We start from the raw sequence: 14,367 nt of genomic DNA, 5'->3' as shown, positions 1-14,367 counted from the left end.
TCAAAATGTAAACACACGTACATAATCTTTACCCGTATACATATATTCACAGATATATAAAAAATATACATTTATGTATTGTAGTTTAATGTGCTGTTTACTAAGTTGAATTGAAGTCAAATTACATACATATAAATTATATGTATATCAGATGAATCGAATAATTTGTATTTCATGTATAAATTGATGTATATGTATTTGAGAACTACAACCAAAGACAACAATTATTCCAGCATCTTAAATATTAAATATATATTATATATACATAAATTATGAATAAATGAGTAAATAAAAAACAAAAGTAACCAAAGAGCAAGAAAGAGAGTTTTTAATTGCCTCTCTGCACGCGCCACCGATTTGAGGGGCTTGTTTGGCTAAGAGCTGATGATAACCGGCCCAACCGGCTTAAGAGCGACCAGAGCAGCATACCTACGATATATAAAGAATGATGTTTGGGAGCAGCTACTCAGTTGTCATCGACACTCTGGCGTTAAGCACACTCTCTGCTGCGGCTATCATTTTAATCAGTTTACTAAGCACACATCTGCTCGGAAACTCTAAATTCTTCAGTTATATAGTTGATACTCGTCTAAAATTTAATAAAATGTCAGTAAGCTTCGTGCCAGTGCCAGCCGGCAGCGATTTTCCCTTGGAAAATTTACCATATGCTGTCTTCTCCACAGAGTCGAATGTGAGTAATTCAAATTGAAGGAAACTTAATTTAAAATTACTATTATTTTATTTTAAGTTATGTTCTAAATGTATATGCGAAAAAACATGTGAGATGTCATATTTAATAACGAATGTCACATGGAATATTATAAAAAAGGCAGTAAAGAAGTTTCTCATGTGCTCGGTCTATCAATTAAGAACAAAGACCGCTTTAGTGCATATCATTTGCATGTTAAATTATATCAAAACTAGTTTGTTTACGAAAACAATCTGAGATTTCCATAGTCATAACAGCTACTGCTATGTATAACACCTGCTTATCTTTGAATATCGTAGCTGAATATCGTATAATTTCTTATGGTCGTATTTGCAGCCCGTCCATCGTCTGTGCGTTGCAATTGGTGATTATGTGCTGGATCTAAAAGCTGTATCGCATTTGTTTGCATCCCCGCTGCAGGTATGTACTTGGCACTGCTTGCTGAACTGCTTGATTGGAATGCTGAGTTTTCTTTAGGCTGCTCTGCAGGCCGAGACGCTGAACTTGTTGATGAGCTTGGGTCACGAAGCGTGGGATGAAGTGAGGACTCAAACCCAAAGACTGTTGTCCAAGGGTTCAGAAGTGGAGCAGAATGTGGACTTAAGGAGCGCGTAGGATATCTAGATAGCTTCGATTCGAGTCGAATTACTAATTAATTTCCTGTTTATTGCTTTTGCTAGAGCTCTTATACCTCAGTCGGAGATTTCACTGCATTTGCCAGCGCAAATTGGTGACTACACTGATTTCTACTCCTCCATTCATCATGCCACCAATGTGGGCATAATGTTCCGGGGTGCAGATAATGCTCTGATGCCCAACTGGCGCCATTTACCAGTGGGTTATCATGGACGCGCCAGCTCGGTTGTTGTGTCGGGAACGCCCATTCGCCGACCATTGGGACAGACGTTGCCCGAGGGCGCTGAAAAGCCCATCTTTGGAGCATGCAAGCTTCTGGATTTCGAGCTGGAAATGGCATTTTTCATAGGCGGCCCTGGCAACCAACTGGGCGAACCCATCAAGGTGGACGATGCCTGGCAGAATGTCTTTGGATTTACGTTGATGAACGATTGGAGTGCTCGTGATATACAGAAGTGGGAGTACGTGCCACTGGGTCCGTTCACGGCCAAGAATTTAGGCACCACCATATCTCCCTGGGTGGTGACGACAGCCGCTCTGAAGCCATTTTTGATCAATAACTTTCCACAGGAACCGGAAGTGCTACCATACCTAAGACAAAGTATTCCCTTTAACTTTGATATCAATCTGGAAGTTTCCCTAAAACGTAAGATCTACAAGGTACTCGAATGATTTAGGTTTGGTTAACCAAATTTCTTAATTCATAGCTGCCAATGACAGCGAGTCGCTGATTAGCAAGTCCAACTTTAAGCACCTGTATTGGACTCCGCTGCAGCAGATCGCTCACCACACGGTCACCGGCTGTAATTTGCGGCCAGGAGATTTAATGGCATCTGGCACGATAAGCGGCGAAACACCCGACTCGTATGGTTCGCTACTGGAGCTGTGTTGGCGTGGCACAAAGACCGTGGACCTTCAAGGCGGCAAAACACGAAAATTCCTGCAGGACTACGATGAGGTCATCATTCGTGGGCACTGTGAGAAAAATGGCCTGCGCATTGGCTTTGGCAGTTGCGCTGGTCAAGTGCTGCCGGCTCACCCAGTGGAACAATAAACATGCTTACACATACATACATGTGTAAATAAATACAAATTTATTTACATATATGTATGTATATAAATAAAGAAATCTGAATCTATAAATCTGTCAGCACACTCCACTTGCAATCAACAAGTGACTGAAACTCTTTGCCTCTGACCACTCTCTCTCTCTCTCTATCACGCTCTCGCTCTTAAGTCGAGCGTTCCCTGAGAGCGCCAAGCGGTGTCTGCGCCTTTCCACGCTGCTTCGTAAATATGCGAATGCTGCCGGCGTCGCCGCCGTCATCGACGGCACTGCTGGCGCCTAAGTCGCAGTCAGTCAGTCAGTCAGTTCTCAGTGAGCGACGGCGAAGACAAAAGTAATTTATAAGCGTCGCGCGCGCAGCAAACAAATGTATAATATTCAATGAAGAAGGGGGAATAAAATTAGAAAAAAAGTTAAATAAGATAATAATATGACACAAAACCCATTGGCGCCGTACGCTATCTAAATGGCTGCACTTCTAGTTTTGTTTTAATAAAAGAACAGTCAAATATTAGAGTAAGCACAACAAATAAAATTTGTGTTAATGCAGTGCGGACATGTCTTGAAAGCCCGTTAAAAGTGTAAGATGAATTCCACCTTATTCTAAATTTTTTTTTTTGTTATCTGAAAGACGGCTTTGTGCTTGACCATTAAAGCCAGTTGTTTTCCAATATTATGTGAATATTTTTCTCAAATTTCGTGTGCGGCAACCACTCGCAATGACTTGGAAAAATCAATTTTGTAGTAGGTCTGCGCACGCACTCACGCACACAGAAACACGCACGCACACACACACAGAAAGCTCAAAGGCACACAAACAACCGAAAACAGACATGCGAACGTCTGAGCTTGGCGCCCACCCACCCTGGTGCACTCGAAACCAGACTCAGGACCCTTTAAAATACCGAACAATCCACTTCTCTGTCGTTTGCCTTCGCTGTTGTTGTTGTTGTTGTTGCTATTGCTGTTGTGCTTGTGCTTGTGCTTGTGCTTGCTTGCATTGATTTTCTGCATACACACATTTCATCCACAAATCGGCGGCAGATGCACAGAGAAGTACACACATACACACAGAGAGAGACATGCACACACACCACATGCTCAGCATGCAAAAAGTTAATCAGTAGAATTCACAGTGCCCCAACAGCCTCAACAACAACAACTGCGAGTAAAAAGATACGCAACAGCAAATGGCTATAAAAAAGTTTGCAATTAACTGGCGCCGTCGGCTGTCATGCTGGAACAGACGCTCGCCCTTGCCCCGCCGGCGCGCCCGCTACTCAACTTATGGAACCTGTTTTGGCGCGCCAGTTGCGCTTCTCGTATGCCTGTGCCCATGCATCGTGCGCATGTGTTCGGGAGAGGGCCGAGTGCCATGTCTGGACTGTGAAGTGGTCTGTTCTGGCTCTCGCTCACGCTCTCTCCTGTCCTCTCTCTCGCTTTCGTTGTGGTGCTCGTGCTCATTGGACGCACGCGCCGGCTGCGGCGGCCACTCTCATTGACGATAACAGGCGAATACAAGGCATAAAGCAAAAAGCTGCACAATTAATTTCCATGTTTATATTTACTTACTCCTTAGGACGTTGAATTGCCAGCAAGTGTGAATCGTGCATGGCGGGGAACATAAATTTCTATGCAAAGAACTTTCTTACATAAATTATATAATGAATTAAGAGTAGACCAATTCGTCCAATCTACTCCAATATTTAGGAGAATTAATTCCAGAATGTGCCACCGTGACACGATTCGCTTCAAATTACTCATCTCTATTTGCTAGGTGATTCTTATCAGCAGCAAGTCATAAATTGAGGGACAATGCTTTCTGTTTCGTTCGTTAAGCTCTGACGGCGTCAATGATAGTCAATTGCTTCCATACGCACACACACATACATGCATAAATATCAAAGAGTTGACTGCATTGCATTCATTGGAAATGTATTATTACTACTAAACATCGTGTGAAGGCTCCGGTCCACTTTGCAAAGTAATTAACCCATTTTAACCCGCCACTGAAGAACCTACATACATACATATGTATGTACATACATAACTCAAAAACGTAATTATACAATAGTTTGAACGCGTGTGCGCCTTGATAGGTGAGCCACACACCAATGTGTATCAGTTCACGCAAAGTATGAAGACATTTTAATACAGTTCAGTCATACGCCTAATTAAAACCAAATGCAAAATTTCCAATTAGCGTCACAGACGCCACTCCAAAGCATAAGGCTTTTCGCAGTATCAATATGTATGTACATACAGCTGCGAAAAATAAAATAGCACCACTTGCATATTCAGAGTTTGAGGAGTTCTCCTGGACACATTTATCAATGTATTGATGTAATTTTTTCACTCAGATAAGCAGAAATTAATTAGTTATTACGGCAAAAAAGAATTATTACAAAAATATTCATAGTTTTTATATAATTCAAAAAATTCTCAAAAAAGTCGAAAAAATGCCGAAAAAAATAATAGCACCACTACTACTTTTCGAGTGAAAACCTGTATTTTTAGCAGAGTTACATATCTTCAAAAGCACTTATTGATAAGATTTGTTGTTTATATACCTATTTTAATTAAAAAATTTACAAAATTTGTAAAAATTTTCAAAAAATGGGTCATGGAAAGTATTGCACCCCCGAACAACGCAATCTAATCAAAAAGTTGATTTCGGGTCGAAATTTTCACAGGAAAGTTGGTCGTTTGATGGGTTATTCACATAAAAAGATCCACCATGCATTAATCCATAAAAAAATGGTGAAAAATGCGGACAGCGTTGAGTTCTGACCTAGCAACAGATGACTTGACTCATTCGCGTGAGTAAAAAAGATCCTTTTAAGTCGGCTACTCAACTGAAAAAGGACCTAAACATATCAGCAATAGACCAAACAGTACGGAAATACTTAAAACATTACGATTTAAATGCTTTCCGTTCAAGAAAAGTACCATATTTGAATAGAAAACACATTTCTAAACGGATGGCATTGGCAAAGGATCACAAATATTGGTCTGCGCAGGAATAGAGCAACATTCTTGGGCTTGATGAAAGTAAGATGATAATGTTTGGTGGAAAGGGATCGCGGTCCAACGTTAGAAGTCCACAGAACTTGCAATTCAACCCTAGACGTACAACAAAAACCATTAAAGGTGGAGGATCAAATGTAAGGGTATGGGGTTGCTTTTTGTACTATGGTGTAGGCCCAATTCATTGGATCAAAACCATAACTGACCGACATGTTTATGTTGATATATTGGAATAAGTGATGCTGGATACAATATACCACTAAAATGGGTCTTCCAGCAAGACAATGACCCCAAAAACACCGGAAGGAAAGCGAAGGAATGGTTCCAGGAGAACTCAATCGACTAACCTGCACAGCCGGCGGACCTAAATCTAATCGAAAATTTGTGGGCAGATGACAGAAAATAGTTTCTGAATGTAATACAAGCAATGCAAAGTTTTGGGAAGTCGCTTAGGAGTCCTGAGCTAAAATTCCCTTTAAACGATGTCAGGACTTGGTTGAATCCATGTCTGGGCGTTGGGCAGCCCTAATTGCTAACAAAGGCAAATCAAATAAATGCTAAACTTAAGGGAGTATATTTATTTTCATTTGTCATTAACTATAAATTAAAAGTTTTTACTCATTTTAATTTTTTAAATAATTTTTAGCGCAAAATGAAAAAGTGGTGCTATTATTTTTTTCGGCATTTTTTCGGCTTTTTTGAGAATTTTTTGAATTATATAAAAACTATGAATATTTTTGTGATAATTCTTTTTTGCCGTAATAACTAATTCATTTCTGCTTATCTGAGTGAAAAAATTACATCAATACATTGATAAATGTGTCCAGGAGAACTCCTCAAACTTCGAATATGCAAGTGGTGCTATTTTATTTTTCGCAGCTGTACATACATATGTACATATATGCTCTGTATGTCTGATGTGTACTGAGAGAAAAATTGAATGCCTGAAACGATTTTCTAAGCGCATTTCATTGACTCTGTATACATCTGGGGTCTCTATTACATGGCCTGAGAGATAGAATTTTGCCGGGAAACTAAAAAGCGGATATGCTTAGTATATACATACATATATTGGAATCTATGTATATTACCTCATATTAAAAATAAAACCTAGATAATGTGCCAAGTATTTCTTTGTATTCAGGCTAATTATTGCGTACATACGATTTTTTGCTGAGTGTTTCTTATACACTGAACACATTGGAAATGGGAATATGGGTATAATGGTTTCGTTCAAATGAATGTAACATGCATAAGGCGACGTGGCAGACCCTTAAGCTCATCGAGCTAAGTTGATATTGCGATCCTGCTTGCTATTATTTTACTGAGAATTCTTCTAATGGATTCAACTGTTTGACAATGTTTCCTGCAGCAAAATGCCTGGTAGACCCCGTGCAGCATAAAATATATTCTTGATATTGGATAAAATATGTATATTCTTGATTAAGACGTCGATTTGGCATTGCCTCTGTGCCACGCCATTCAATCGCAAATCTAGTAAATCAGAAGATCCAGGGAAAATTGAAAAGTTGATTTGTGAATTTTGTATTCATAATTTGAGTTATTTTTTAAGCGTAATTTAAAAATTTTATATTTACAACAATTGCTGCATTGGAATGTCAGCTCTTCGCAGTGTTGAGGGTATCTCCTAGTCGATCACTATTACGTTTTTATTTATTTTTTGCTTAGCGGAATGCGGCACCAAATGATTCCAAAGTTCAATGATGTCGACAAAACGCCCCCTGTTGTAGCGCCAGCTCCATGTTCAGTGAAGTGGGTGGATGATTGCCTGACTTACTGATTGACAGACAGACTGACAAACAGACTGATAGAGAAGCCAAGCGCCAAGCGCAACAACAGCTTTATATATACATATGTACATACAAAATTGTTACTCTTATTACAATTGCGGGTGATCAGCAACTGCGAGCGGTGGTGGTGCTGCTCCAGCCAGTGGATCGGGTCTCTTTGTAATTGGGTCTCGTCGTTATCGTCGTCAATAAATTGCAGCATTAGCTAAATTTACAGTGCGCCCACAGAATACAGAGTGAATTGGAAGCTGAAGCCAAACCATAAAAATGTTTTCAGCTCCAATGGCAACAGGCCAGACTGGTCATTGCGTTGCAGTTTGCTTATAGACGTATACGATAGAGCGTATGTACGATCCGCAATTCACAACAAAAGAAAACGAACGGTCATGATATAGAAATGAGTGCTTACACACATATTGACTGCATTGTTTATGATTAAATGCTCATTTCAGCACTATTTACTGCTGCTCAGCCAAAATGCCATAAACATAAGCGTCGAGGAGTTGAGAGCAGATAAGATCAAAAGCGGCAAGCAAAAGACACTTCGAATCCAAAGTAATCTAAAATTCGCAACATGACTGCGCAAGTGCGGAGTTTACGGTGCGGGACGCTGTTCATAATGCTTGTGATTACTCTAACATTGGCCTGTGAGTACACACAATTGATTCATTGAAAGATAAATGTATATATGTATTAAGATTGATTCGCTGTCTTGGATATCTACAGCGCCAGCGCCCAGTCGCCAGTATAGCTGCATGAGCTACAAGGAGAACGACAATTCACAGCACGACGACGACTATGAGCAGGAGAGCAGCGAAGGCCTCAGTGTGGAGCAGCAGCAGCAGTACCTGGAGACAGGCACCTTGCCAACTGAACCACACAAGCGCAGCTGCACCGAGGGCTATACGTTCTGTTTCACTCTGTGGAATCAGACCTCGAATGGCACACGTTTCGTTAAGCAGGGTAAGATGGAAATTTTTGGGAAAGTTTTAGTGCTGTGCTGTCCGCCCGATTTTCGATTTTAATATTTTTAATATAATCATTCATTTTTAGACTACCCTAGAATGGATCCCGCATGAATGTAGTAAGCAAATGTATAGGGAAACTCTGTATTACTGAACAGATTTACAAGAAATTTTCAGTTTATGAATTTTTTACGATCTACAAGTTTCATTGAGATAGTCTATCGACCAGAAAAGTTATTAAACAACTAAGTTCCCATAGAGGGCCCATACTGCATTCTATGACTGTTTATGCGTGCATGCCTATGTGTGTGTGTCTGTGTGTTTCTTGTGTAAGCAGAAAAACGGGAAGAATCATTGAAACATCAATTCTAAGAAAGGTTTAGATATTTTCTAGTCGAGCAGTCTCTATTAGGTATAGATTTTTTTTTTAAACTCGATCCAAACATATTCCTAGTATATAGGTCAAATAGGCACAGACTGACAGCTCAGCTCATCGTTTTGTCTCCGTCTGTCTGAAGCAAATATATATTATTATACTTTGAAACTTTCTTTCTATGTAGGTTGCTGGAAGGACAACACAGACCGAAACTCCATTTGCAGCCACTCGAAGTGCACCAGCTCGGCACCCACATCCCGCAACAACAGCCTCTACTACTGCTGCTGCTCCGGCGAGCTGTGCAATGCGCAAGTGGCTATCGTGGAGCCAGCGCCGCAAGAGCTGGCGAACCATGTGCAGCTGGTGATCTACAATCGAGCCACATCGCAGCAGCATAGTTCTTTTAGAGCCACCACGCTGCTCACCTGTGTGGGTCTGCTGACAGTCCTCGTAATCGGCATTCTGTTGGCCGTTCAGTATTGTCGCGGCGTCAAGGAGAACAGCGAGCCGGAGGAATCGCCGTTGGCCCCATCCGGACCCGGCTACAGTTCCAATCTGCGAAATGTCGACAATATAAACCTGATCAGCATGCTTGGCAGTGGCAAATACGGCACTGTGATGAAGGGCATGCTGCACGACCAGGAAGTGGCCGTCAAGATCTACCCCGAGGCGCACCATCAGTATTACGTGAATGAGAGGAACATATACGCACTGCCGCTGATGGACTGTCCGGCACTGCTCAGCTACTATGGTAAGCCTACAGCAGAAGGCATCCATCAGCATTGATTCATTGTTGTTCCCCACTTAGGCTACGACGAGCGCCGCACCATGGATGGTCGCATGGAGTACCAGCTGGTGCTATCGCTCGCACCACTGGGCTGCCTTCAGGATTGGCTGATTGCCAACAGCACGGACTTTACCCAGTGCTGCGGCATGCTGCGCTCCATTACGCGTGGCCTCTCCCACTTGCACACCGAGCTGCGGTTAGGCGAGCTGCACAAGCCCTGCGTGGCCCACCGGGATCTCAACTCGCGCAACATTCTGGTGCAGGCGGATCTGAGCTGCTGCATAGCGGACTTTGGATTTGCACTGAAGGTGTTCGGCTCGAAGTACGAGTACAAGGGCGAGGTGGCCATGGCCGAGACCAAGAGCATCAATGAGGTGGGCACACTGCGCTACATGGCTCCGGAGCTGCTCGAGGGTGCCGTCAACTTGCGGGACTGCGAGACATCGCTCAAGCAAATGGATGTTTACGCCCTGGGCCTGGTGCTGTGGGAGGTGGCGACACGTTGCTCGGACTTCTATGCTCCCGGCCAAATGACGCCGCCCTACAAGGCGCCCTACGAGCAGGAAGTGGGTCCGCATCCCACATTCGACCAGATGCAGGCTCTAGTGGTGCGGCACAAGGCACGCCCACTGTTCCCTGCCGGCTGGGGCGGTGGTGCGGCTGCCAAGCTTGTGCGCGATACCTGCGAGGATTGCTGGGATCACGATGCAGACGCCAGGTTGACATCGCTTTGCGCCGAGGAGCGTATGCAGGAGGTGTCCAGCTTGCGCCCACGTCTCCAAACGCAGCCGGCTAGTCCGCTGCTTAACACCAACAACTTGGCCTCGCCGACGGCGACACTCGTTAACACAATCAGCAACACGACAACGACAACGACAACGACAGCGGCTGCAGTGCATCAAGCCCAATCGCAGCTCTCGTCAGCCGATGGCGGACTGCTGCAGCCGCCGCCCAATCAGCAGTTCCCCACAGAGAAGAATCACTTGAGCTACGCTCAGCCTCAGTTGCAGCCGCACCTGCAGGGGCGCAATCCTTGCCAGGAGCGCAATCTGGCGCCTCAGTCACTGCGGACGCCGCCTGTGCTCGTGGAGCGCAGTAAGAAGCACAGCTTTCAGCCCCAGCAGGAGCAGAGCCTGTCCTGCCTGGAGGACGACGTGAGCGTGGAAGAGCTCATTGCCAGTCGCCAGCAGAAGCAGAACTCAAGTCTGGGCCAGGGCTTTCCAAAGCAACAGAACACAGATCAGAAGTTACGTGGATGGCATGGTGTGCGCGCCCTGATCCACAAGAAACTGTTTCGCAAGGAGCACGCCGAGGAGCTCTGCAGGCAGCTGCAGCTGGGCGAGGAGAAGTCAAATCTCGTGGCGGCTCTAAAGAGCATGGACAATGCACAATTGGCCAGTGGTCTCAGACGACCCAACAATCTGGACCTGAGCCCCCTGCAGTCACTGGACAGAGCCAATTTGCTGCAGCTCCGCAGCGCGGAGCAGCGTACCGGCACACCCGCTCATATAGTGCCACGTTCGCTGTCCAGCAGTCTCATTAAGCACATTAACTGCAATGGGAGCATTAGCCATAACCAGAACCACAACCAAAACCACAACAACAACAACGAGAACGAGCTGCACATGCTGTCCGGCTCCAGGGCTCCAAAGCGACGTCCCGGACACCTGCGCACAAACTCGCTGCTGGTGACCAGCAACAGCGGCAACCTGCAGACGCCAACAGAGCAGCAAATGCGTCGCCAGCACAGCCTGGAGGTCTTCCGCGAGGTATTCAGTGGGCATGGCAGCAGTGAACGACTGCGCGATCCCAGCGAGCGGGTCAAAACGCCCGGAGATGTGCCGCCCTCCGTGCGGAAGGCTCGCGCCTCGAAGACCCTGAGTCTATACGATGATCGCATGATGGACTCGTCGCTGTTAAATATACTCTAGCATGAGGAGGTTCTGCTGCTGGAGCTTTAAGTCTATCATCGGCAGCAGAACTACATATTTAGTGAACTCATATCTTAAGTATCATCAAGCCCACATATTCAGCGATAGCCATACGAAGAGCTAACGGCTCTCGACCTGATACCTAAATCCGATATTGAGAAAAAAAAACATTCACACATACTCACACAGATATATCTAACAAATATATTGTATTTTTCAGAAGCATAATCCACAAATTCTCGCTCATAGCAGATAGATCCAGAGAAATCTAGAAGTATATGTATTTTTCCACCAATCATCGTAGTGTTTAGTGCGGTAAACAACCAAAGTCCTTATAGGTTAGAACAGGATGCAACAGCATAGTACGGAGTAGAAGTATATAGAAGACTAAAGAGCAGGTAAATCAGTATAGGCGAGATATTTTTGACTTGAACTGGACGTTAAGCAGTCTGATTATAGTGAAACGATAGTGGTATAGAGGTTAAGTTCTCAATAGAATTGAGCTTACAGGGCATAACTGTACCCTGGCTAGGTTTACAGTCGGTTTAGAATCAACCAGAATGGGGCTTTCAGCGGGCCAACAGGTTAGGAAAAGATTTTTAAAACTATAAACCCAAGCATATATAACTAAAACAAAAGCATTTAGACTTATTACACGATTATATATAAGTCGGCTGGGGCTGACTCTGCGACAGAAAGCTAACTTAAATGAAGAGAACGAGAAGTATGCAGCCCTGAGTGCAGAGCACACACACAGCAAAAGACACGCCTATTATACGAACCCATTCTAAACCAACTCTGACACCACATAAAGAATTTCATGCGTATGCCTTTCTATTGTATTCAAACTTAGATTTGGATTAGGTTTCTTTATCATTTACGTAGTACATGTAGACCAAAACACCCGCAGCCTTTTAATTAAAAAATACATTTATATATATACATATATATAATTAAACACTAGTCATATGATTTACCTTTACTATAAATATGTTTAAGAAACGTTTATTTAACTTCATTTATTAAGGCAAATAAACAATGAACTCCAGGTGTACCCGCCCTCACTTCATTTTGCATTGCAAATCACGCAGGTCGCCGTCTCAGCTCGATCAGCACCGGAGCATTTGGCTTGTTGATCAGCAGAGTTTCAATATCCAGCTCGACATCCGTTCGGCCCCGCCAGATGAGCTCATAGTTGCGCAGCAGCTGGATGGAATGGAATTTGAATTTTAAATTTGTTCTCTGTCGTATTGTAGATAGATAGAGAGATAGAGATTACCCTCAACAGCAAGACGTGCATGTTCTGTTCGGCGAGGCGGCGAGCGATGCAGGCGCGCATGCCGTGTCCGAAAGGCAGGACTAGATAAGGATTGAGAGCGCTGCGCTGCTGCAGCCAACGGTCTGGCTGGAAACTTAGAGGATTTGGAAAATGTTCAGGTTGGCGACACGCAATCATATTCTGGGTCACAACGGTGGTCTGCACAGGGGGAAGAGTTTAAGTAATGTATTATTGTTGGCATTCTCAGCTCCACTTACTCCCTTGGGCACAAAGTAGCCACTGAGCACTGTATCCTGGTTGAGGACACGGCCAAAGCCAATGGAAATGGGGTTTAGGCGCAGCGACTCCTTGAGCACTGCACGCGTATATGTAATCTCCGTGCGCAACGCATCCGCGCTGAGCGGCTCTTCAGGCTTGGGCAGCACTTTGACTGCCTCCGCGTGGAGACGCAACTGCACTTCAGGATGCCGTGCCACATGGTACAGCAGAAACGCGGAGGCATACGAAGTAGTGTCAATGCCAGCCAGTAGCAAGTCAGCCGCGGTGCCCACAACATCAAGTCGATCTAGCTGAGGATTCTGCGCGTAGCTGGCAATCAGAGAGGATCGGAATGAGCTTCCCTGCACATTTTGCTCCAGAAGCTCCAGGGCAACGCTTTCCATATACGCTTGAGCGCGCCGCAGCTTCCTGTAACTGGGCGTTTCTATGAAGCGCCACAGCTGTAAGCCCTGGTCGGTGGGAAGAATGCAACTGTTTGTGGTCTCAGCGGCATGCATGAGCTGTGTGGAGCGGGAGTTGGCAAGCTGCTCCTCGGGCGAGAATGATTGGATGCGTAGTCCAAAGGTCAACAGGCAGGTGACTAATGATTGCAATGAATGGATGGAATTGATTATTGGGATCGGCTATAGATAACTGTGCAATTCGCTCACGTTCCAAGTTCAGTCTCGTTAGCTTGGGTAGCATATCGATGGCTGCGCCAGCTGCAACCGACTGTTCCAGAAAGGTCAAGAACTCTTGGGTCACTGCGTCCACCTCACGCACGAAGTTGCGCACACTTCTTGGAGCACTCAGCTCCTTCTGCAGCTGGGAGCGAAGGCGCCACCATTCGGGTCCGTTTGTGGGCAGCAGACCCGTGGTCTTGTAGAGATGTGGTCGCTGCTTGCGGTACTGGGCTAGGGCCAGGTGACTGCGTCGCTGCGGACAGTCGCGCTCGTTGAGCAGGGTCGCAATGTCTTTGGGATCGTACAGCCAAACAATTTCCTGACCCGGCACCATTGTCTCTCTTACAATAGATCCGTATTTCTCGTACTTATCTTGGCCAGCCTTGTGCAACTGCAGCCAGGAGTAGGCACCAACGCCAGGCATGTAGTTGTACAGATTACCCAGCCCAAACGGACCTCGTGGCCCCGGCATCGCCTCAAATGGTTTGGCGAACGTGCACTGCCGCGAGTTGCAGCAGATTTTCAATAGCTTCGTCAGCATTCTGGTCCGCTCAGCTGCGCTCGCCGTCGTTTCCCGAAAATAACTGAAACAGACTTTTACGATGGGTAAGCATTTAGGGTTTTCGTTTCTTGTGCCTTCTTTTGTTTCACTTGTCACCGGAAAAGTAACAGAATTCAATAATCTGCTCGCTTTAGAGTCGTGTTTACCTGTGATGCAGACTTCTACCATTCGTTTACCTGACGAGCGAGGTGTAGAGAGAGAGAGAAAGGGAGAGAGAGCGTGCCTCAGCTGAGCTCTTAAGACTGCTTCAGAGTTCTTCATTAATCGAAAAGAAACG

General features: G+C 44.8%; 3 protein-coding genes across 4 annotated transcripts; 2 read left to right on the top strand and 1 right to left on the bottom strand.

Annotated features, from left to right (window-relative positions):
* Positions 1-456: 456 nt before the first annotated feature.
* On the top strand, positions 457-2,423 carry Faa (fumarylacetoacetate hydrolase). Its single transcript, XM_018101061.3, has 5 exons — positions 457-691; positions 1,046-1,129; positions 1,187-1,320; positions 1,390-1,991; positions 2,053-2,423. Exons 1-5 carry the CDS (start codon positions 605-607, stop codon positions 2,397-2,399), a joined length of 1,254 nt encoding a protein of 417 aa, XP_017956550.1. The 5' UTR covers positions 457-604; the 3' UTR covers positions 2,400-2,423.
* A 276-nt stretch (positions 2,424-2,699) lies between these two features.
* On the top strand, positions 2,700-12,352 carry wit (kinase protein wishful thinking). The gene is made up of 5 exons (XM_018101054.3): positions 2,700-2,992; positions 7,702-7,896; positions 7,976-8,212; positions 8,775-9,341; positions 9,399-12,352. Exons 2-5 carry the CDS (start codon positions 7,824-7,826, stop codon positions 11,306-11,308), a joined length of 2,787 nt encoding a protein of 928 aa, XP_017956543.1. The 5' UTR covers positions 2,700-2,992; positions 7,702-7,823; the 3' UTR covers positions 11,309-12,352.
* On the bottom strand, positions 12,276-14,273 carry dib (Cytochrome P450 302a1, mitochondrial). Of its 2 annotated transcripts, XM_089260286.1 has the most exons (5): positions 14,237-14,273; positions 13,517-14,122; positions 12,845-13,446; positions 12,588-12,785; positions 12,276-12,514 (listed from the first exon to the last, which is right to left on the bottom strand). In XM_089260286.1, the coding sequence occupies exons 1-5, from the start codon at positions 14,256-14,258 to the stop codon at positions 12,392-12,394; spliced, it is 1,551 nt and encodes a 516-aa protein (XP_089116412.1). In that variant the 5' UTR covers positions 14,259-14,273; the 3' UTR covers positions 12,276-12,391. The 2 variants fall into 2 exon arrangements, with proteins under 2 accessions (XP_089116412.1, XP_017956546.2); XM_018101057.3 differs by having other exon boundaries at positions 13,517-14,268.
* Between the last annotated feature and the right edge of the window lie 94 nt (positions 14,274-14,367).

This window comes from Drosophila navojoa, chromosome 4 (genome assembly GCF_054131105.1).
Source record: "Drosophila navojoa isolate 15081-1374.11 chromosome 4, UAZ_NAV_1.0, whole genome shotgun sequence".
NCBI classification, from domain to species: domain Eukaryota; kingdom Metazoa; phylum Arthropoda; class Insecta; order Diptera; family Drosophilidae; genus Drosophila; species Drosophila navojoa.
Note: the sequence above shows the minus strand (reverse complement) of the source record. Positions and strands in the feature narration are given on the sequence as shown.